General features: G+C 34.2%; 1 protein-coding gene and 1 long non-coding RNA gene across 15 annotated transcripts in view; one reads left to right on the top strand and one right to left on the bottom strand.

Moving 5' to 3' along the window:
* The window catches only part of LOC309606032, a 1,194,635-nt gene that overhangs the window by 934,378 nt on the left and 234,539 nt on the right, over window positions 1–25,718 (bottom strand). The window lies entirely within an intron of this gene.
* GAS2 (growth arrest specific 2) overlaps window positions 1–25,718 on the top strand; it is a 159,725-nt gene that overhangs the window by 83,606 nt on the left and 50,401 nt on the right. For all 14 annotated transcript variants that reach the window (XR_014231597.1, XM_082342504.1, XM_082342503.1 and 11 more), the window contains 3 exons: window positions 9,763–9,826; window positions 17,757–17,898; window positions 24,288–24,395. Coding sequence is in view for 13 of the 14 variants with exons in the window: in XM_082342504.1 (XP_082198630.1) it covers window positions 9,763–9,826; window positions 17,757–17,898; window positions 24,288–24,395 (314 nt within the window). In the remaining variant the exon portion in view is untranslated. The remainder of the gene's footprint in view (window positions 1–9,762; window positions 9,827–17,756; window positions 17,899–24,287; window positions 24,396–25,718) is intronic.

Genomic DNA, 25,718 nt, shown 5'->3' with positions numbered 1-25,718 from the left:
TGAGAAGTCTCCCAGCAGAGAAGAGAATAACATGAACTTAGACTAGGAGAACACTTTATACCTGAAAGAAAAATTTAACCAGAAAAATTGCACAGAAGCATACTATATACAGCAGTGTGCTCTATGAATGCTCATTGTATATGTGAGCTTTGAGTGTTCTTACCATTTCCTCACGTCAAAGTAAAAAAAGTTGGTGGAAGATATGTATGGATATAATTCTTTTTCAGTGCAGTGGTAATTTTACAAATAGATTTTAACTTTCATGTTTATAGGTTTATGCACGTGGAAGAGTTGCGAAAAAAAAACCTTGAAAGATCTAGTAAATGTCTGTGTGTGTGTCTACACACACACACACACACATACACACACACACATATATATATAAATTTTTAAAAATCAAATCTTAGTCACAAGAAGCACACTCTTTATGTGTGGACAAATAACATCATGATTTAAAATTCTGGAGTGCCCCTGCATTGCTGAAGAGCTGCCACATGGGGAAACTGCTTTATTTTTTGTTAATTTGTTTACTGCACAGGTTTGCATTAAAAAAAAAAGCATTTTTTCAGTGACTACTGTAGGCCAAGTGGATTACTAGGAGCTCTGAATGTAAATATGGTCTTGTCTCAATTTTCTTACTATTCATAAGTTCTTTTGTTAATTGAATTAACAAAACTTTCAGTTGGACTCCAAGAAGCTTGGATGGCTTTTTAAAACCCCATTCAGGTAATAAATAATATATTTTATTTTGAAACAATAAAGCATAAAGCAGCTTATGTAACAATGGTCCTGGTATATAAATACATACTCTGTAGCATATAAAATTATGTCATGAAGAATTTTTAGATGGTCGAGTTCTTCACCCTGTTTGAAAAAAGCTGACTTTATAAACAAGAAATTTTTATATAAAAATTAAATACATGATAATTTATATGTCATAACTGTTGAGTATTTTGTTAAAATATCTTTGATTCTGGTTATCTTCTACAGTATAACTTCACTTATACCTTGCAATTAAAATGTATTTACATAGCCAAGAAGGTTTAATAAGACCAAATTTTCAAGGCTATAAATTTTTAAAATAATTTTGAATCCTCTCAGTACCAAACTAAATCAAATAGTTAGGCTTTCTAGTTTGCTACTCAATGAAAAGATAAATTTGAAATTTCTACTGCTCAGAATAGGGCATGAAGTGATGTACAGTAGGCCCTGTGGAGATGGAAGAAGGGAGCCAATACTATAGAATTGACTTCAGGATTATTCAGAGAAAGGAAACAGCTGTGCCCATAGATGTTAATGATAATCAGGAGGAAGGCCAATGAGAAATTCCATTTCCCCAAGTGGGACCCATTCTCCTTGGATTTTTCTTATTATTCACTTGTGGGTGAGGAAGTGATTGAGCCGCTGCACTTGCAGAATTGACTTTCTTGCAACAATAATACTGTGTACTCTGCTTGATGTCTTTTCACACTTCACTTTTGAAAGGGAATTTAGGGCAAGGGTTTTTTCTTTTTTCCCTACCTCAAGATTTCATTTCAGTAGCACACAAGATGAAGAGCATCCTTTGTGTCCTAGTGTTTTGAACAGCAAATAAAAGGACAAGATGCCCTGATGAAGGGGAAAAATCTGTTTGAATGAATGATAAAGTAGATCATTGTACTGAATGTGTATCAAGAGGCTTCTGTCTTTAGCTCTTCAAAGGTCTTCGCCTGCATAAAGCATTCTTATCTTTGTGGCAACTGATACGTTACCCTCTGTTGCAGTGCTTTTTTTGTACGATTATTTGTGGGAGGATCTTAATTCATGACTCACTCTATCTGTTCCCTTTCCACAACAGCTAATGACAAGAAATCTCAGTGGGTGGGGAAGGGATGCCAGGGATGAACTAGGGAGTATAGACAGCATCTTATTCCATATGCTTCTCTCGTGCTTGTCGTTTTGATTCTTGGCAGATAACTTTCTATGCCACATGACGCGATCACATACAGAGTGTAACCTTCCATTTATCTTCTAAGACATTCTTGAGAGAGAATTTTTCCTCTGTCAAATGTCAGTTCTTGGATTATAAGTTTACTAATATCTCAGAATAGTGTTTCAGAAGTGAGACAATAGAAAAATGGATATCATGAACAGCTTATTCATAAAAGACTTATAAAAGCCCAAAACAGAGATAAAAATGTTTGACACCTTAGTAATAAGGCAAATGCAAATAAAAACTATGAAAAATTAGCGAGGATTAGCAATTGTATATTTAGTGCTGAGTATAGAGGAAAGTGGGATCTTCTATGCATTGCTGAAAAAAAATTGGACATTGGCATGCCTTCTTTGGAGGGCAATTTGACATTATGTAAGATCTAAGAAGTGCTCATATCTTTTTATCAAGTTGTTCTACTTCTAAAAGTTTATTTGAAGGAAGTAAGTAGAGATAAGCAATAGAATGTCCATTGAAACATTTTTTATAAGAGTAAAAAAGGGGATGAACTGAATCTATTTGGTGGTAGCTTAAACAAACTGTAGTCATTCATAGATACCAAGCAAAAATAATATTCATAATATTTTTGAGACTATTTAAGAATATGGGAAAATTATGACATAATATGAACATGAGGTCTCAGCATTTACATCTAGTAAATAACAATAAAATACTATATTCAGAATCTGAAAGTAAGATAAATAGTAATTGGGTTGTAAGTAATATCATTTTCTTCTTCAATTCTCTATTAACACACTTTAGACCGTAAACAGGTATGGCATGTAATCTGAAACATGAACAATTTTATTTATATTAAGATAATTTGAACTAAGTTGCATAGAGGTTTGTTGACATCAGTATATTATACATCAGTGTATTTTATACATCAGTATATTATAAGGGCTGTTTTACATTAGGACCAGAAATCTATGGCTTATTCTCAATTTAAAAAAATTTTAAGTTATGAGCCCTAAAATTGATGCTCCTATATGATTTTTTTCTAAGATATTTTAAGTAGAAACTATTTCCTTAAATTAGTGATACTCTTGCATGGAGGATTTATTATTTGTAATTTACTTTAGCCCACTGATTTAGAAATTGTTAAGTTAGCTTAATTTTTTCCTCAGACCTTTGTTTATTTTGCTTTACTTATGTACATTCCGGTGAGCTGGAAGTTGGAAAAAGATAAAAGGATGGGGGAGGGAATATTTGAAAAATGCACATTTTTTTGCTTGCTGTAATTGTGTCAATATTATCATGTTATTGGATGATTATAGGATTTGGAGGCCAGTGACTATTCTTCATCTATTTCTCTGAGAAAGAATCTACTCATCAAGAAAAGGGTTTGCTATCTGCTGTGCTAGCATGCAAATGTGTGTGATTTGTTTTTTATTTTTATTTTCTGTATTTGTGTTTGCTGTGTGGCACTGTCTTCTTTTGATGCATGACTCTGAAGAGTAGTTTTATACAATTCTTTGTTCTATTGAACACTGGTCAAGCACTGACCTACCTAGAGTATTGGTCTGATGTTGCACAAAAGTGAAAAGGATTGTGTGTGGATTTTTAAACATTAACATTTTCTGTTTTATACATATTGCATCAGAAAAAGAATCTATGCCTACCTTCCAGTGTTTGATAAATCATCCCTTGTGGTTGTTGTTGTCTGTATTGAGGACTATAAGAGTATTTCTGTAGAAAAAAAGTTATATTACTTTTATTAATATTAATGTAGAATAACAACTTCAGGATACCAAATTAGCTCTGGGTTATTTATATTCACATTATTTCTTCCCCAGGAACAATTTATTTTAGACTTTGGATTTTTTGACACCTGTTCTTATAAAGTACTTTATTAGCATCTTAATTCTGAGTTTGAGCTCAGAAACTCTTTCCAAATGTAGCGATTTGCCCATATGTCAGAAAAAAATGTAAATGAGGACAGTACAGTATGGAATCTGATTGAGAGAACTAAATGTCTCCCAGTATCAAGGATTTGATGGAGTCAGGGTTGAATTAGGAAAGGGGAGAGCCTTCTAGCTTTTCCAGAATCAAATTTTCACTGTACAATATTAAATAACAATAGTTATATGCTCAGTAAGGGTAGCCTAGCAGTGCACATGTGCTATCATATCTACTCTCCCAACAACCACCATTTTATAATGAAAATGCTAGGTTAGGACCAAGAGAATTAAATAACTTGCCCAATATTAACAGCTTCTCAGTGACCCAGCTAGGATTTGAATTCAGCTTCATTAACCTTCAAAGATCATGTCCCTGTGTTACAGAAAGTTATGCTTCGTATGAGTTAATTTTAGAAGTTCATATGATGATTTCAAGTAAAAGGAAAAGTAAAATATAAATAAAAACCAAATTAGAAGAGACTCTTGACTCCTATTGCTGCTCTGAGTGATAGGGACTTAATCCATTAATTTCACATAAGGTCTGGGTGCTAGAGACAGAAAGGGCACTCCTTGCTCTGGGACATTTTTTGACTTAGTGGCAAAGGTAATTAACTACATTTTATTCTATACATCTTCCATCACTGATGAGATTATGAATGAATTCTCTTTGTTTATGTGAATTATACGGCTGCTGTATCCTGTTTTAAATGCGAACAGTGATCTGAGAAATTTGGATACACACACACTCAGCATTCATGAGTTTGTGAGGTTTATTCTTGTTTGCCTTTTCTTCTCTTTAGCCTCCCTCAGATCAGTTTTAAGGCACCTAAATTTCTTTGCTATTCCTAATTGCTCCCCACCTTTAAACTCAAGGATTTCTGCGTGTGACTTTCTGGGAGTGACATGATGTAGACAGCCATCCCTTTACTTTCTTGGGAGGCATGTTTTGTACCTTATAGATCCTGGTAGGTGATAAATGCCCATAATACCCATTAAGGGCTAATCCAATTCCCAAATTATTTTTTCCTCCATTCATCATCATCATCATCATTATCATAATCATCATCATCATCATCACTGTTATCTTAAGCATTTCTAGAGCATGTTCCATATATCAAATCACATTTGAATATTTTAACCAAAATAGATATAGAATTATAATTGGCATTTATTGTAATAATCATAACATTGATTAATATAATGATTCTCAAACTTTAATGTGCATATTCCTCACCTGGAAACCTTGCTTAAATGTAAATTTTGCTCAATACATCTGGGGTGGGACCCAATAATTTGCATTTTTATCGAGCTCCCAGCTGATACCAATGCTACTGCTCTGTGGACCATCACTTAAGTAGCAAAGAGTGTTTACCATATACCAAATGCCCTTAAGAAAGAGCAAGTAGAAGGCACGTTTTAGAGATGAGAAAATTATGTAGGCTTGACTAGAAGCCAGTTCTTCTGACATCTAGTTTACTGTATCTTCTACTATGTCACTCTTTCTGAGTATGAGAATCTGTTCTCTGCTCTGGGGAGGTGGGAAGCTATTAAATTTATGATATTTTCACAATTTAATATTCAGTCAAAAATAAAAGTTTTGCAAATTTCTTCTTAAATATAAATCTAAAATATAGTTTCCTTTAAAACCAACATGAATATTATTGCCTCTAATGTATATAAACCAAATAGATAATGAAATTTTCATATTTTCATTTTTTGTCCATCTGTTGAAACTTAATATATATAGGTAAACTATACATTCATGGTCTAATGCATTTTATCCTTGCAGATTCTGTGACATTAAAACTCTACCCCTTGCCTTAGCAGAAGGTCTCATTTTCTATTCCTGGAGCTAGCAGCATTCCATTTGACATTTGATGCCCATGAGATTTTAACAGAATCTAGGTTATAAGATTGCCACATATTTTGAACAGGGATCTGTGTTGCTTTTCCCAGAGGTGTTCTGCCTTATACTTTTCTTCGAAACAGTTTTGATTATTTAAAAAGAAGCCTCCAATGATAAGACCTTTTGCATAATAATCACCAATGACTAGACAGCTTTTTGTTTTAAAGAGAATTTGTTCAGAGGAAAGAAAGCCATAGTGATCCCCTCTTCTAACCACAACTCAAAGCAAAAGACCATATTAATATTGTAATGATAGAGTGAAAAAAATGTTTCCTACCATAAACCTCAATATAAGTATAAATTTCCTTATATTTTTGAAAAGACAAATCAGTAAAATGTCTTTAAAATGAGTAGTACATACAACTCAACATAAAGGCTTTAGTTCAAATGCAATACACTAAAAGTTGTCTTTCTAATCATCCTGACAAAAACATGCATTCATATATGCAATATATAATCAACTTAGGTAACTTATTGAAAATGGGCTCATCTAAATTATTTTATTCCGAGAGATGCAGAAAAATTGACAGTAAGATGTTTAGTGTTTCATAAAATGACATGTTCTAATGTAATTGTTACTTAAGTTTTATACTTAGCACAAACGCATAATAATGATAGGCTGTCTCCTTTATATCTGTCTATATATGCTGGCCAAATTGACCTACTTAAACTTCAATTTGATTAAATTTAGAATTAACTATTTCTGATATAATATAAATGACAAAATATTCGAAATACACTCATTATAATAACTGCTTTAAATTATAAACATCTATCCATAGTAGTTTTTTTAATTCTGAGGTTTCTTCCACTGCTTAGTATGGTGGCTTACACATGACAGGTGCACAGACAAAAAAATGCTTATAGGAAAAAAAATGAGTGTATTAATATTAGCTAAGCCAAATGAAGATAATCTTTAAGCAAATAATTTACAACAAATATAATAATAAAGAAAGAAAACTAACCTTGGGAAGTCTTTTCTATGTGCCAAGCATTGGCTAAGAATAACACGAATAATATTGTGTTAAATCCGCACAAAAATATTGCAAGATACACACCATTATTTTCCCTCAGAAAACTGAGATTTTATAATCTCCCAAAATAACAAACTAGTAAATTTTAGAGCTCACATTCAGACCCAGATCTTTGTGGCTTGAATCCCATGGTCACTATCCTCTTTCCATCTGTTAACTTTAGTTTAGAACTTGCTTGAGTGCAAAAACCACACAGTCACCTCTTTGGTATAATGTAGATACTACTTAAAGACTCTTGAATTTAATTTTATAGAATAAAGTAAGAGTGTTTGCTTTTACAATTAAATAAACTTTGACATAATTTAAATTCTTGCCTTTTCTAAATATGCTAGGTAAGATTTTAGCCTTTATTCAGTTTGTTTACTGTCACAACCATTATCATCACGACATAATTGTCATCATCCTTGATAATTTGAGACATAGTGTTTACTGAGTAATTACTCTGTTCTGTTCTTGTCATTGTGCTGTTATGCCTCTCTGCAGATTTAACTCATTCATTGCTTACCAGTCATCAAACATGATATTTTGGGCCATTATGGATCAGGCATGATATGCCCAATATTCAAAATGCCATTAACAAGTGAGACAATATTATAGGTGTGTTTTGAAGCAATAAAGCAATTGCTTTATTAAAGATAACACTTCCAAGAAAACTAGGAAGTAAAACATCATCTTTCTATTATCATTTTCCTAAGGAATGATGCTGAGTGAGACGTTTATTTGTCTTAAATTTTATAAGCTGGTTCTGTTAAGGATATAAAAAGGAGAATCATGCAGTTACTTTTCAGTTTGCCAAATTGATTTTCTAATGAGTCCATGGTAGAGTCGATATTTGAGTGTTGGCAGGCAAAGGCTGTTTTAAATTGATAGCTGAATACACAATAGCAATGCATCCTACATATCACATTGTCTTTCTTACATTACCCACATTACTGTTTTTCTTCAGAATGAATTTTATTTTCCATTGAATGTATCTATTGGTATTTACTTCCAATTCTTACATACTCTCAAAATAAGTACAATACGTTGATTAAAGAATCATGATAGTTGAGTCAGGTGTTGCTTTTTAGAGTTGGTGTTGACTGCATATTGGCACAGTTTGGTCAGTTCACTAATAGTTTTCATATTTTAACACTGTTTCCATCACAAAATGCATGAGATTGTATCCAAGTCTCCTTGAGCTTTAGCTGCTTCCTTCACACAGCTCTCACTGAAGATGAGGGTAATAGCAGGGCCTTAAACATCTTCTTCTCCTCAGCTTTCATGTATTCCTTTTTCCTGTTTGTTATTTTGTACCATGGACAGGATTTGAAAAGTCCAAATCAGAAGAAACTGATTATCTAGACAAGAAGATTGATTTTCATTTGTTTGCTTTTGTTTTGTGATGTTTGTTATTGTTCTCTGTTTGAAATTGATGCCTATGTCATATTACAGTCCGCACATTTCATTGCACTGAAGTCGATTTAATGTATCAAAAGTTGTATCATTCAGCCAGAGTCAGCTAATGGTGCACTTGAAATTGGAGGTAGTAAATATCTTTGCTTTAAGCCCCTTTAGTTAAAAGTAATTTTAGACTTCCCCAATCTGGGTTTTATGACAATTCACTAAGCGTTAGCTGAAACTCAAATTTATATTACCAAGAATGGAAAGATTCTGTAATTCAGATTTCCCATAATCAATTCTATTTTAATCAACATTGCTGATGATATTAGAACTTATTTTAAAAGCTTTAAAGATGACATTTTATAGCAAGATAATAAATTTTTGTTTGTTTAAAGCCAAGTGAAATCATATACTTTTATAATCTAAGTAAATGTATTTTTCTATTCACCACACACTCCCAACAAATTCCATTCTGGTGTCAGTGGCAAATACTGCCATTGCCTAAACCTGTGGAGAGAAGGAATTAGATATTTAAGTGGGGGAATAGAATAAAGCTGGGAAATTAAATTACTATAAAATTCTATGTTTAAGAATTGAAGCAATATTGCTATTTTTCTTAATGTTTATCAATAAGCTAGTATTTTCTTTTATCAGGATATTGTGTCTATGTAAAGACCATTCTCAATTCTATCTTTTCCCCCCAATATCTGTTGTCTTTATTAGGTGCTGTATATAATAACATTTTAAAAATTCTCTAGTCTTAGTTTAAAAAGAAAAAAGTATAAGCAGTATATACTCCTCTGGTAGGCTCAACAAATGCAAGTATGATTTGTCAACATTACTGAATGTGTCCAGAGCAATTGATAAAGCAGCTTTATTAAGTAATCATATTATATTAGAAAAGAAGTATCAATGCAGAGAACCATCTTCTAATTTGCTCATTTTATGGGCAAAACTGGCTGATGGTACGTATTTGTACATATTTACAAAATTCAGTCAGTTGAAAGTGTTTCTTTCTAAAGTATCATTTAGTCAAATTTCGTTAGGAGAAGACATCAAGTTTCAGAGGGCTCACTTGACATTGTTGTTTGGAGGATAACAAAGGACCATGATGTGTAATTTTTAATCCTTATTCATTGCATTATTTCTGCTAAAATCCCTGGTGAATATAGAGTTAGGATTTTTAAAAGACCAGACTTTGCTTCATAGTCATATGTTTGCTGTCTGTTTTTAAGTATCCATCTACTATTTATATCATAATTATAGCTACATGTGTTTCCAGTATTGACTTACAAATATTAACTAATTGAAGAAAATATTTTCAGGGTGGGATTCCTGAGACTCATGGCTTTTGGGGAGGAAGTTGGGCAAAGAGTTTTGAAAACTGCTTTAGGACTTTAGTAAAGCTAACTGTACTGTGGAATAGGATGGTTTCTATGAATGTCAGAATGAAGACTAGCTCATTTACTGGGACCATGAGTGATGAGGGAGTCGATCCTGCTCCCCATTGAGCTGCTTTACTGTCCTTTCTATTGTAAAGGTGTCCACCTTTGTCTTGTCTTTCAGTCCTCCACAAGCAACCCAGAGAAGTGTGTCTGTGTTTGCTAGAGCTTGGCCGGATTGCAGCCAGGTAGGTCATACTACTGCCGCTACTTAAGACTTGACCATCTCAGCATCCAAGCAGCTGAGAAGCTTGCTGCCTTTTCATCGCTGATGTTTAACCTAGGTGTTGAGAAGCAACTCCTTCAAATATGATCAGTATGAACATCTCGAGAGCAATTGTTCAAACTAAAAGTGGACCACCAATATTCTTAACATTGTGGCCTTATTGTCAAAGTCACTATGTTTAAGCATTTTCTAAATATCCTTTAATTGAAGACATTTTCCTTGCAACTCTTTCTTGGGAGGCTGGGAAGGATCTTGTACATGAAATTGTATGTGACAATTATGCTTTCCTTAGTGGAAAGTCTATTCCCATTATTCTCTCTCTTTCTCAGCTCCCTCATCCCTCTCTTCCTGTTTACTCTTGAATAATTTTCAGCCTCTTCTTTTGTTCCTTTTTCCTCATTTTCCCCATTTAACATCTCATCCCTCAGCTCTTTTGGTTTCTACTCCTGAGTGGATTGATAGTTTTTAAATTATTCTCCATAATTTGATTGGGAAAAGATAGAATATTATCCTTCATATGTAGAGATATCTTTGGAATCTTTTTCTTCTAGAAAAGAAAAACAAGAAGTCATTGTAGAAATCATACCTGTAGCTAAATAAGTAAGGGAAAGGACTTTATTAGCTCAGCTGACTTGATTTGGTTTCATGTCTTCTCCTTATTACATTGCAAATCCTCAAACAAGGCTTCTGACAGTTTTATAAAGCCCAAAGAATTATAAATGAAGATATAAATGTTTGAATAGATCTTGATGCAAAATAAAACTTCAGAATTAATTAGAAGATGTTTTCTCATCCAGATCTGATTATACTTCTAGCATTGAGATCAGATGAACCAATAAGACAAAGTAAGAGTGTGCTCTGGGTGTTAATTCTCAAAGGGAGAGCTATAAAGAAAATCAAAGAAAAGAAAATACAGGGTGAGCACATCAGCATATTACAGCAATGGGTAGAAAACTTGCTGCCAAGGAATAGCCCTTTTTTTGATCCAGTGGAAAATTCACTGTAATCAGAAGAAGTAACCCCAAGTTCTTTAAAACGTCATAGTCAACATAATCTTAACAAACTGTTCATCAGGTATGGATTTTACTTTATCATAATAATTGGATGAGAGAGATTGTTTTAATTTTTAAAATTTTGAATTAAATAGGAATGAGGCTCCACTCAATAAGGAGTGAAAAAAATCAATTTGAGACATTTAGGGATGTCCCTACTTTCTCCCACACCTCTCCCAGCTATATTGTGTGACAGCCTCTGGAGAGGGTACCCTTGTCTTCTGACCACTCAGGTCTCTACTACTCAGGCATAGTTCATAGTACCTGACTGTTTCTTAGAACCCCATTCCCCTTCAATGCTGTCACTTTCTTGGGTTCTGAGAGGGAGCAAGACAAAGGTACCTGTTGCTTTTAGGACTCAGCTAAGCCACTCCTCTACCATGCTTAAGCCTTCTGGCCTGCAGGACAAACAGCTATGAGTCAAAGGACTCAGCCTTGAGTCCTTGGGCTCAGCAGATATCCCGTAAGAAAGGTGATATTAAACATACAGGAAGGAGGAATACACACAAAGTAAAATCTCAGTAAATGAGCTGCTGCCCCTGAAATGCTAGAGTAAAAGACAGATTGTCTAGAGTTCCTGGGTAATAGGAGATTAGGCAGAAAACTTTTTGTTTACTTGTTTATTTTAATTATATCATTAGAATATTCTGAAATGCCAGATTCTATTTTGGTGCTTTGATAACCTAAATATGTGGATCAAACAGGCATCATGATTCTGAAAGTTGTGATAGAGGTAAAAAGGAGTGGTGCTATCTACCGAATTAGCTGGGAGTTGTCATTTTCCTCTTGTTTAGTGTACATTATTTACCTATTTTCTGGATTTATTTTATTTTTTGTAATTATACTCTTTATTATCTGAACACTGTTAGGAATCCTGCTGAACTAAACATTTTAACTATGACCAAGTCATCAAAGAAGAAGGCATGCTATCCAATGACAAAATTCCCTTAGGAATCACCTTTCCTCCAGCTCTGAGTCTGTCATGAATTGCCCCTTGCCATAGTATATAAAACAAATTAATATCTTGGTTAATGAAAGGGAATCATAATGACCTGGTCAATTTGAAGGTGAAGCATTATATGAAGTGCTTTGTGTGTGTTTTTCCCCAAATATTTTAAAATTGAGATTCTGCGTTGCTCCATTTCTTTTTTTTTTTTAAGCCACGTTGTTGAGATATGGTTGACATACAAAAAGCTGTACATATTTAATGCAAACCACTTGATGAGTTTGGATATAAGCATACATTTATGAAACCATCACCACAATCTATGCCATAAATATATCTATCACCTCCAAAAGTTTTCTCTGCCTTCTTTATTATTATTACCATCATCATCATTATTATTATTATTAATAAGAATGGGTAGCTACATTTCTGACCTCACTTTATGACCATGTGTACTGATAAAAGCAGAGATTATTCACATTACAAAAGAAAATTACTAATTTCACAAAGCAGTGATCTAAGGATTAAGACAATACATTACAATATTCAATTTGTAAATTTTGCCTTTTATCTTCTTCACCTACTTAAGTGATGTGAAGTATTGCACACTTCCCATGAAAAAGAAAAAAATATGCTAACAGATTATTCAGGGCATCACCTTTGTGTGCAACATAAGGTTAAACAGCTGAATGCCAAATGGATAGATTGAACATTTAAGTATACATGTCTATTTAAGTTTCTCTCTGTCCACATTTGAAGATTTTATCAAAATTTTAATGGACGTTCAATTGTGCTTTAAAATCAGTAACCCAATAAACCCAAACATCACTACCTTAGCCCTGTGTTGAAGCATAATTGTTGAAGGAAAAAAGGGAAATTCATCATTCCCATCTTATTTTACTCCTAATTTTTTCTTTAGATATATTAAACCTTTATCTAGATCATCGTATGTGTGCTTCCTCCTCCCTGTACTCCTCTATGGAGTTGAATTAAGACAGAGTTATTGAATTATTGAATTAAGACAGCATTAGACAAAACCAGAAGTGGTATTCGGAGAGCTCTCAAGAATCACAACATTAATTTGTACACACAACAGATGAGGTTTGGCCATAACAAAATCCCAATACAACCTTGCGAGTTCTGTGTTTTTTCCACTGATAGATGATGTTTCTTTACACTTGATTCTAAACATTTATTTCTCAAATTACATAGATGTCATCTTAAAAGCATCAACATCACTTTAGAAATGATTCACTAAATATTTCTAATTCCCTGCTGTATTCTCTTGCCTGGGAACACTCCGTGAAGCTCCTTTGAGAGCTGTGGGGTGGGTGAAGGAGACCACTTATTTTTGTTCTCATGGGTGAAACTTCCTTTTATTTTCAACTAAACAGAGCTGTCATCACTGGAGGGTGAAATCCCTCTGTTAATATTTCAGAAACCATGTCAGTTTCTGTGTGTAAAATATGCATGTTTGCCTTCTGCAAAATAAAACACTCAGCAAAAACAGGTCAATAAAACCTCAAAGATCTTTTTAATGAGGGTGCTTTGATATTCATTGTTTAAAAAAAGTTACTATGAATTCAACCTTTTTTAAGACTGCAGAATTAAGATTAGCTTTATGATAAAACTAAAAAAAAGACTTTTGATATTTTGGTTTGGGGCTATGATGAATAGTCAACATCAGAGGGAAGCTTTTTATATTTTTATTTTTGAGTGTTTTCTTCATTTTCAACAAAATTTATGACCATTCAAAAGAAATATGCTTTGTGAATATTTTTGTTAGTCTCCTATTTTAATCCATGACTTAATGAAATGTTACTTAAAAGAAAATATTCTTATACAAGGCTTATTAATTAACTCATCCTATTTAAAGAGCTTGACTCTGACTGCTAAGAATAAAATTTGTTTTCATATGAGTGAAATTTCCATCCAAATTTAAATCTATCTTTAAATAACTTTAAAACAGAATAAAAAATGGGGCAAAAACCATCTTGCAAGAATCTAAAACTATCTGTTGTTTGCCTTAAGAAGGGGGAGTTTCTAAACTTTATCCCTCCAACTCTAGTAAAATAGGCTCCAGATGTCTTTTCTTTGAAAATTATAGTCTAGTAAATAGTTTGAGTAAATTTTCTAGTTCAGGGCTTAGTTTGGGGGCTCAATTATTTCATCTAGACCAATCTCAAAAGCTATATCCTGTGCCAGAAAAATGAAAAGTCCATTTCTAAGATCTCATCATAAAGTTATTAACCATAAGACCATTTCCCTAGCACTTTGCATTTTTGAAATGAGACCAAAAAAATGATAATATGATATTGCCCTTTCAGTATTCCCCCTACTTTCACATCACTGGGGTATACAGATGCAAAGATTTGGTTTTAGTGGATTCAACCTTCTTGCTATCTTTAGTTGACCCTTATTCAGTTTGAAAGCAACAGTTACCCCTTCTCCCGCAAAGCTTTGAAATCTTGTAGTTGGACAAGAATAGAAAACACTATAAATTTTTGAAAACCTTATAAACAAAATCAAAATGTAGAGTGGTATAGAGTTAATCATGGAAACCAGAATGAAGCAGCCTTTTGGAGAGCAGAAAAAAGACCTACTGGTAACTAAGCTGGCTTCAGGTGCAGGCCCCCAACCCAAGGGGAATTTCATGATTTACAGACTGTTGACACCTCCAGACAGACAGGAAGCCAATGAATCACATTTAAGTGTGTATTTCAGGATTGGCTGACTGTACCTTAGGCAGCTTGAAGTATTCAAAAGCCAATATAAGCAGAAATTTGGGGCTTAGTGTTGATTTTCTATGTTCAGTGGCATAGCTAATTTTCAGCATTCCCAGATAAAGAAAAATCTCCAGGGCAAAGTTTTCCATGTATGACTTTGTTACCAACTTCATTCAAATTTTGTTTTGTATTCAACATGGAGTGGAGCTTGTTGTTACTTTTTAATAACATATTTCTTATTATTTCACTTTGTTAAAAAAAAGAAAAAGAAAAAGAAAAAATTGTGCAACCCAAACAGCCTGCTCCTGAAAGGTGGTATAAATCCACCTACAATTACAAATGAAATCATATTTTCCAATTGACACAATTTATACTTTCAAATATGATGTTTTCATTTATGATTGACTTTTAATTGGCTGTGAATTCTAGCATGTTAAATTCCTCTAGCTTCACTGCCCAGTTTATGTTATTACCTTGAGAACATTAAATGTAGCAAAATGTTATACCTTGATGGAACTAAGACTTCACATAAGTCTAGAGGGATTAAAAAGGGTTGCCTGTTGAAGTTCATCCAGCGAGTTAGCAGCAAAAATGAATTTATAACTTGTTCTGCTATGCTCCAGCACTGAGATATTCCTGCCATCCTACAATTCTAGGAAAATTAATTTAAAGAAAGCCTATGGTGAGTTTTTTTGTAAAGGATACCAACAATAGTAATAATATAACAATAGTAATAACACTACATCTTAATTTTGAGGCTGTTACATAATTTCATTGGGTGGTATATTTTAAAAAGTTAAAACTTTGGCAAAAGGACCTCAATGCTGCAGTTTCCTGGTTGTGCAAGCTTTGATACATCAGTTATCAACAGCCGTCTCGGAGGTGGTGCCATGTGTCAGACACTGTACTGGGAGTGTAATGGATACTGTTTTAATTCCTTCTAACTGTATTAAAACACAGGAATTAGAATTTCCATTTTACAGTGAAATAAAGCTGAGGCTCAGAAATAATGTATGTCAAGATGCCCAAAAGTTCCAGACACATGGAATTCAGTAACAGTTGCTCTTTTAACTTTCTTCTTCCTCTCTCCTCCCCTCCCTCCCTCTCCCTCTCTCTCTCTCTCTCTCTCTCTCTCTCTCTCTCTCTCTCTCTCTCTCTCTCTCTCCTGCTACATCAGACCTCTAGGACAGGCCACTTTCATCTGTGTTTTCCTGAGAGAAAACAGACTCTTAGAGGTTAAGTGATTTGCTAAATCTAAAGAGTAGGTTAATGGCATAGTTAGCTCAAGTCTGCCTCAGGGAAGAATGATACCCAAATCTTCAAGTGAATATTACTGGTACTTGTCAACAGTAATGAGATGCTGGGTTGAGTTAAGTGTAATTAATGAGTACTAGAAAGTTAAAAATGTATTTTGGTTTTGAATAGGGTTTAAAGTTTTCTAGAAGAACATTTTTTGGGGGTAAAACACTTATTTACATTTAATGTCGATATGTTTATTAAAGTGACATGCATTTAAAGATCCAAAACAATGAAATCTAATTCAGCTTTGGAGCCTGAACTCATTGTTATATGAGAATATGGAAATTTTTTGCACTCAAAAAAAGTAGCTATTAAGTATCTATTGTGTGCCAGGATCTACACTAGCTGCTAGGAATGCTGTGAATCAGACAGTCTCTACTGTTATAGAATCTGAGGTCTATTGCATGTTTCTACAAATGTCCTGTTAACTGGCTAATCTGTATAAAAGGTTTGAAATGTGATAAATAGTGCCTAAAGTCTTTTAGCTACTGATTTATGTAACTAAAAATTACTCTGTTCACTAGAGGCAGTTAGCAAAACAGCAATTATTGAGTTGTGCCAGCTTAAACTGTTTCGTACTGAATTCTGATATAAGTTTTCCAGCTCTCAAAGGCCACCTGACGTGTGTGATGATGTCAGTTAAAATAACAAGCCATTAGAACAGGAAGACGATAACCTAAGCTTTTACATTTAATGATGTTTTAATATACTATTCACTCACTCTAAGGTATTAGACATATTGCCAACATATTTATTCTCTCTATATAGGTTATTTACTTTGTAGGTAATCCACAGCCTATTTTTTAAAAATTTCCAAGTGACTTTTTCCTCTTCTTTCTAACATGTGATCACCTGATTAAAATGTCAGAGAAAACCTGAAGTAAGAAAACCTAGATTTGCATCTTTATTCTGTTCCTAGCTCGTTCTATATTTCCTCTGGATCTGTTTTATTTATTCTGTACAAATGAAAGGGTATAACTACATGAACCCAAAGATCCTTCCCAATTCTCAAATTCTGGAATTATCTTTGGCCTCCTTCACCTAGGTACAATTGATATGCATCTAGGAAACCAAACCAAATTTAAACTTAGCCTAAGAAAAATATGGGAGATAAGAATGCTGTTAACAACTACATCTCTGTCTTTGAACTGCTGTGGCATTTATAATTTACAACACAAAGTTTTTAACATATTGTTATTCTAAATTATTTTTGTTTCTTTATTCATTTTCTTTCTCAGTAATACTGTACATGCTTTCATTATGTTGTTCTTAAAAGCATAACCAATGTACTGTATTACCCATTCTACCTTGTTCTGGGTCCGTAAAGATATACAAGTAAGAGTGAATTTCTTCTCTGTTAATTCATTTAAGGACATTTATTTGGGGAAATTGCTGTTTTCAACTTGACTCTGACTCTCTGATTTTATTTCCATTTTTAACAAGCTTATATTCAAAATAGGAGTTCAATTATAGCACTAATATCATTAAAGCTAGTAAATCTGAAAGCTGAAGACTAAATTAATATGGTAATTCATGTTATTGACTCATTAATATATTATATGGAGTATTTTAATTTATTTTTAGTATGTTATGCATCTATTCATTTATATGTTCATATATAGATGTAAACATATATGCGTATGTATATGTAACTATAAATATATATGTATGTATGTATGGGGGTGTGTGTGTTTTTCCCTGCTTAAAAGGGTGCCAATTTAAGAACATACTATTTCAATGCCAGAGAAAAGTTAATGTTGTTTTGAAAAGTCAGCAATTTGGTCCTATGGTATAATTGAATGCAACATATGGCCAGTGTATCATTATTACAACTTATGCATGTGTATTGATCTGGTGTCTTTTAAAAAGGTATGGTGTGGAGCCTCCTGGTTTGATAAAATTGGAAAAAGAAATTGAACAAGAAGAAACACTCTCTGCCCCTTCTCCTTCACCTTCTCCTTCATCAAAGTCTTCTGGAAAAAAGAGTACGGGAAACTTACTGGATGATGCAGTAAGTGAAATTGGTCAAGTTTCTTATCAACACTTGGTCTTTTTTGAACTTCAAAACTCATTCTGTACAATTTTCTATCAGTCTAACCTTTACCTATTCCAATGTTATTGAAATTTATTTTAAAATCCTATGAGGAAGTTTATAGTCCTGCAATTTATTTTGAGATTCAAAACTGAGCCACTTATTTAAAATAAAGCGTCATTTAATTCTGCTGAGTAGTATCTAAAATTTTAGGATAATAAGTCAACCTCCTGAAAATTGTCTTTGAAAACACTTAAGCCTTGATACTATTGGTTCCTGTTTCCTTATTCACTGATAAGAAGCCTGAGGCATGGGACTTGAGGATTTTTAAAGAAGGAAAAGCAAAATACCATGGAGAAAGATAACTGCCCTTTACTGACTGACTGCTATGGGCCGGGTTCTGCCAGTATTCTTCAAGTGCTCTTGTTATCTTTAGGGCAGGTTTCTTATTGAGGAACCTGAGACTTGAAGTTGAATTACCTGCTGAGAGGAAGAGAGGAGCTTAGATTCCAACCTAATTTTGTCTAACTCTCTGAGGTCACCATCCCTCAGAGTGCTTGAGTCACCGTCTTTGGCAGATTAGGAAATATTTTCATTATACCCTCATAATTACAGAAAACAGATTCTGGGTGTAACAGTAAACAGGATGAAATAAAATTCTCTGGCTACTTCTGTTGTCTCTTAAGTAGTGTGTCATGTGTGTGCATTTACTTCCCAGCACATATGTCTTGAGTGTAAATGTCAAAAACCTATGGGTTTTATAAAAAATGGAAACCGCGGGGATGTCAGACTGAAGTATGTCTCACATACACAAGGAGAGTTCTTAGAAACTAGCACCAACCATAATGCCAGTTATAAGGAATAGGCAGGATTGAAAAGGACAGCTAGCCTGTAGCTGAGAGTTTCCTGCCCAAGGGTCTGAGCTGAAAAGAGCAGGGGAAATTGCTGATTGGTGCTGTAGGATGCAGAAAGAAAGATTCCCCCATCTTTTCTTTCTTCCATGTGACACTATAACCTATATTGCAGATTTAAATGAGCAGAAATATAACAATTTGTCTGACCGATCGAGAATTCGCATTTCTGCTAAGGGTAGCACACATAAGCTTAGCCCATCAGGGTATCTTACCCAATACCAGTTTAATTTACTTTTCCTTTGTTCAATCCACTCAGAAATGAAAGGATAGGCAGGGCATTTTAATGTAATACACCTAAAAGGATTTTAAAATCACAGGAATGTTTTTAAGGATCAGTCACATGTCTTGAATCCTGCTGTTTCATTTTTATTTTGTAAGGTAATTGAATAACATTGTACTAATAGTAGATAATGGCACATTATTTATATATTGATGAGAACAATTTTTTCTTCTCTCTCAATTATACTTTTTTGATTAGACTTACTTCAGAGTAAGATCTTCCTTTTAGTCTTTCTCTCATAAAAGTGTTTTTCTGGGGTTACTATGCTTGATCTTAGTCCTTTTCCTCTCAGCTGTTACCTCCATTCTCTTCCCTTAATGCATTAGAGTCAGAGGTCTGACCCTTAACCTCCTAATGAATGAATTACTGAATCAAATGAATTTTTTAGTCCTCAAATTATGAGACCACTTTCTGGTGTTTGACACTGTTGACCACTCTGTTCTTGAAATTCTTCTCCATGAACTTTATTGCTATAAGAATGATCAACCTAAACGCAACTCAGAATTGATTAAAATTGTACAGGGGCTCTATAATATCCAGGGTAAAGCCCAGACTCAGGTATGTGTCACATAAGCCCTCCATATTGTGGCCCATTTTGTCTTTCCCAGACTTTTTGCCCTATGGATTCATTCTTGCATTCTGATGTATCTATTGTAAACCTATACTCTAATCCCAGACTCCCAAGGATTTTTTATACCCTGTGTTTTTCCTCACTTGGCCTCCTCACACTGCTCATCTTTGAAATCTACTTTTAGACACCTTTTCATCTTCTAAAATTCAGGTTGTGTGGCCTTCCATAGAAAGCTTTTTCTTGGCATCTCTCATCCCAGGTAAAATTGACAAATTTGTCCTTGGTACCTCAAGTACTTTTATATATTTAATGAAGTGTTTACCTTATTGGGCATACATACCTATTCTTCTCGAGGTATGGTCCTTGTTCTCAAAGAAAAGGACCATATTTTATTCAGCTATATCTAGTACCATGCTTATTGGATAAATTATTAATGTGGGTAATCAAAGTTTAAAAAAGACTCTTCCTTTTTCTATTTATCTGGAATGGCCATGTGCTCTGGAAATATGTGCACTTCTCAGCTCTGCTGTAGCTTTGCAGAGCGAGGAGATGTTGCCCCTTGAAACCATTTCCATGAGCCTGGGAAAAGTAGTTAGAATGGTTCCCTTTCTTCACCAGCTTGTCTCACATGTGGCTATCCCTCATCCTTGAGAAGGGGAGAAGAAGGACAGGAGGGAGAAGGTGGTGAAACAACGATGAAAGGGATTTTGGAAAAGTTTTACCTATACTCCAGTTCAGAAGAGGTAGATGGGATAGGGACTCTCTTCAAAATGGCAAGACTGTCACTCTGTGGTTGTTCTTCCCTACTCCAAGTTCTGTTCTCTTAGCTGGAGGCAATGAAGGGGGTTTCAGAGAAGCTTTAAAGTTTGTCAGGATTTGGGAACATAACCATCTGTATAGTGAAGGGGTTTTCACTGAATGTAGGAAATGTTCTAAGCAGATATTTCTATACTGTTGCCAGCTAGAATACTATGTTCACAGCCTTCAAACTAGCATTTCTCATTCTAGTTTGAATGTTTAATCAAACACTCACACCACCAGATGACCCGTGGAAAAAGAATTCCATGGTTAGGTTAGTTTGAGAAATACAACTTACTATAGTCCCTACCTAGAGTTTGGCAATGCATTCTGGCATATCAAAGGCACTAGTGAGTTCCATAATAAGATCTTGTTTAACCTGGAGTTTTCCATGCTTATTTGGCCACAGAAGCCTCTTACAGTCTTCTTCATTCTACATTGGGGAAATTGCACTGAAATATTTGCATTCTGTTTAAGTGATAGTTTTTCACTGAGTGTTTTATTTCAGGGACAGTGGAACAGAGAGAAAAAACATATGAACCTGACTAATGGCTTAAATCAGAGCTTCATATGTCAGATATAAAAAGGAAATAGTTCCTATGGCAACTGCTTCACTGCATATGCGGCATATATAGCCATTGGGGAGTTGAAATTCATATACTCCAACATGTTCTTTAGAATAGGGATATAAAATATTGCTTGCAAAGTTCCTGTCTTTAGTTAATACTATTGGCTATTTCTACTCTGGCAAAGTTATTATTTACATCAAAAAAAAAGAGAGAGAAAAAAAAGAAGGAGAGTAAAGAAAGGGAGTAAAAAAAAGAAAAAAAATGGAGAAAAGAGTAAAGGAAAAAGAAAAAGAAAGAGACGCATTCCCGTGCTAAGATGTCATATTCCAGTGAACAGTTTCAACAATAACTGCCAGTTTTGAAACTTTCAATGTGTCCTCACATTTCTTTGTTTGCTACTTAGGAGAATTGTGGAAAATTGAAAAACAAAATAGGTGACCTTTTATGTGGATAATACATCCCACCTTCTTTAATCAAGCCAGACATCGTAAGAGAAGCACAGTGGAGTCCATTCGGATTAATTTATTCCCCTGATGTCCTGATAGAGTGATTCAGCTGTGATAAAATGATGGGGTCAGGTTTAGTGCCCTCATGTTCAGCCTGTTCCCACACAATGAGTTGAATACAGTTCTAAGAAGCCATTCTTACTTTCTTCCTCTTCTCCATCAACTTCCTCAGTCTGGGGATGAGAGATAGTATAATTCTGAGTAATCAGGCTCCTCTTGAAATCCCATTTCAACAGAAAGCTGGCTGGGTTCCTGGCCAAAATCAGAACACCTGCCAGACTGACTTACCCCAAGGTAATGTAAGAAGCAAGATGTCATCAGTCACTGTTTACTTAACTCCCCACAGCCTGGCCTTGTCTCTTCCATTTCTGCTTCCAGCTCTCACATAGCCACACAAAAGCCCTTGATCTTAAAAAGCAAGTATATTTTCAAAGCTTAGGAAGGCATTAGAGAAGGACAGGCCACTTGAGAAAGTGTTTCTTGTATTTTATTTCATTTGGTACCAATAGTTTCTGTATTTTGTCTAAAAACACTTCAAGATGGAAATACTTTCCATCCATACTTGTGATTGTCATTTCTTAGCAGAGGAACCACTTGAACACCAATTTACTGTCTGCTCAGTTACTACATCGTGGTAAAGCTGTGCCAGGCATGACTCTCCTAAAGTCTGGGCCATGTGCTTTTATGATGCTGACTGTAGGATTTTTTTTCAGGGTGGCCAAAGTCCTTCTCCCTCCCTCCTTTCCTTCTTTTCTCATGGAATTATTGTGGTGCTAAGGAAAACTGTACTGCTTCTAGCAATGGTATGCAATAAACACAATTTATATATATATATATATATATTTATATATATATATACACACACACATTTATTTTTTTTAGCATTTATTTATTTTTAAACATCTTTATTGGAGTATAATTGCTTTACAATGGTATGCTGGTTTCTGCTGTATAACAAAGTGAATCAGCTATACATATACATGTATCCCCATATCTCCTCACATTTATATTTTTAAAACATGTCTATAAATACATATTGAAGGAGATACACATAGAGGAACACTTACAACACTTAAGACAGCACACATTCATTGGTCCTGTGACCTCACCCCCACCCCAGAATGTGGGTCTGCATTATAGAAGGGAATCCCTAGGGATAGGATTCTATTAATACTGGGGGAGTGGGTAGATATATCTATGGCCCAAGTAATCATATGGTGTCGAAAATTCAGAACTCAAAGACATGGGCCTAATCACTCATATAACGATGTTAGACAGTCCCCTCACTTTTTCAATGAAAGCCATCTCTAAAATTCTTTGAATGCAGTCTTAATCTGTCACACTAATTCCCTCCTGTGTCCTTTGTAGGTCCCTGTGCTTATTTATCCATTTATTATTTATTTATTTATCCAAACTTATCTTAATATAAGTTTTGCTTCAGGATTCCCCCACTCTTTCTAGCTTTCCCCTCTAGTGTCTTATGCTTCCATACTTTCTGGAACCTTGCTTATTCTAGGGAAACCAAGATGCTTAAGTCCTTTACTCCAACAGGCAAGTGAGTTTCTGCGTGACTCTTCCCACAGTTTTTTCTTAGTGGAAGACTGATTGAAGTCAGACATTGAATTATTTGATGAAATGATTGAATTGCTTTGATGACAAAACTCTAGGAATCATATCTTTGTGGAGGCAAGAATTTGGGTTAGGGGTGTCCAAGCCAATCCCTTCAGAATTTAAATTTGTTTTGTCTAGCTTCTCAGATGTAGGCTGTACATTATTTAGATCTGTCTTCTATGGAAATTTTGACTCAGAACACAACATATTATTCTTTTGGGTTGTTTGGTTGGTTGGTTAGTTGAAGAGAGGACAGTTATGAGACACAGCATGGCAGGTTCCCAACCAAGGAAAACATAAATAAATAAACCTTATTCCTAAAATCATGGACTAAACATTGTCTTTAATAGTCACAACTATTTACAAGCATTATGCACTTATCATTTAGTGTATGTGTTTTGTAAAGAGTACAGACATAGATAAAATAGGGAAAATCTGATATTCAGACATGGATTCATAAAATACATATAAATTGTAAGATACTGCTACAGAAATAGGTTTTGGCAGGTGGGAATTACTGAGGAGTGAATTGCTGGATTAGTCTGGATGAATTAGAGATGACTCCTTAAAGAAAGTCTCAGGGTTCAAAATAAGGTTAAATAGTCTCATTTTTAAATAATAATAATTTTAACATTCTCATTTATTTTGAAAATGGGTAAAATTAATATTAAAGTTATGATGAGGAAACATATAGACTATGTCTATATGTTTCCTCATCATAATAGACTATGTTAACGTGCCTTGTATTCGAGTTCTCAATATATTTATCTTGACAATCCAATGTACGTGATCTTTTTAATCCTCTAAACATGAGAACCCAGCTCGTCATCCCTACGCTGCCGGTTGGTTTGCTTGTGATTATCCTCCAGCATCATTATCATTGTCATCATCCAGCTTATGCCTTAGTGCAGCTACTGGCCTTCACAAAGTGCCTTCAAGGGCCTGACCTTTACATAGTTAAGATTTAATGTGATATGTCTATGTTCACATCATGTCCATAGTCTGATATAGAACAAATTTAAAAGCATTCATGGTTCAGGGGCCTTTGAACCCATGGAACAAATTAATCTAAAGGCAACCTGATTAAGGAGAATGAACTTGCCTGCTCTTCTATTTCAGGTGAAACGGATTTCTGAAGATCCTCCTTGCAAATGCCCGAGCAAGTTCTGTGTGGAGAGGCTCTCGCAAGGAAGATACCGAGTGGGAGAAAAGATCCTCTTCATTAGGGTAAAGTTTTACTTTTCACTTGACAGCTTGACCTTTCAGAGCATATACAGGACTTAAATTGCAGGTTACAGGGAAAATATGACCAGTAACTCAGCAGGAACTTCCCTTATGGTGCTTACAATTGGATTTGAAGACATGAGGTATGAAAATTTTTTATTATCATACATAATTATCACTGAGGGCTAAATAAATAGAACTTTATCTTTTTTTATGTATACACAAACGTATACCCCAAACAGATCATAGAAATCAAATAGAATGAGGAAAAGAAGAGAAAACAAATTCCTTTTTTGTCTATGCATTTAGTTTCAAAGGAAGGAAATCCACCTCAATGGGTAATAAAAACAGTATTCTGCCCTGGTTTTCCATATCTCAAGTTTGGGAAATGATTAACCTATAGGTCCTGATAACTTTCAAATTATTTGAACATGACTTTTCAAAAAGTTTGGGTTGTAAATCATGAGGAGAGTCAAAACTCATTACAACGGCATGGTTAAATGATGACTGCCATTTTTTTACTGGTTTTCTGGGTTAGAATAAAGAAACGTGGGCCTGTGCCAATGAATGATTTGGTGGCCTCTATCCATTTTACAACCATCCTAATTAAAAATCTGACTAGATGTCATGACCAATTCTTGACTGTAATTATTGGCTCAATAAAGTAACATTTCAGGCTGTGATCTGTTTTGTTAATAATCAAGAGAATTTAACCTCTCAAAATACATTTGTTGCTTTTCCTGAGACCAAGAATTCTTCTTTTCAAAAATAAGAAAGTGAAAAATAAAGCACTGATATACTCCTAGAAATCTGCAATTAATGAGTCTTTCTATCTTATTTTTAGTCATTTCCTAAAGAATAGAGGTTATGATTCTGAGAAGCTGTATTGTCTTGTCATTTGAATAAGTTAAAATATTTTCCTTTTTATTTTATTTTGTAGAGCTGAATAATTTGAATGTGTACATCTAATACAATCAGTGAACATTCTTAACATACTCAAATCAATGATGACCCAGTAGAAATTTTTTCCAGTGTAAAGTTTTCTTTTTAATGACCACTTTTGACTGAAAGTTATTTGTACGACAATTTTTTAAGGCTCTACAAGATGTAATTTAAAGAAAAGTTTAATTATAATTAGGCTTCAAAAATAATGTCAATCATTTTGTATTTTAATCTAACATTAGGTCAGTGTTTATTGATCTAAAAAAATGTTCAGGTAATAATTGCTATTTTGCTTTGGAAAGGTAATGAAAGGGATATAATGATATGTTATTATTAGGGGCTTGAGAACCAGTTTAGGAGAATGGCCTCCCTAGAGTAGACAAT

This window comes from Balaenoptera borealis (genome assembly GCF_965194805.1).
Source record: "Balaenoptera borealis genome assembly, chromosome: 11".
In the NCBI taxonomy this organism is placed as follows: domain Eukaryota; kingdom Metazoa; phylum Chordata; class Mammalia; order Artiodactyla; family Balaenopteridae; genus Balaenoptera; species Balaenoptera borealis.
The sequence above is the reverse complement of the archived record's forward strand: the minus strand, read 5'-3'. Positions and strand labels throughout refer to the sequence as shown.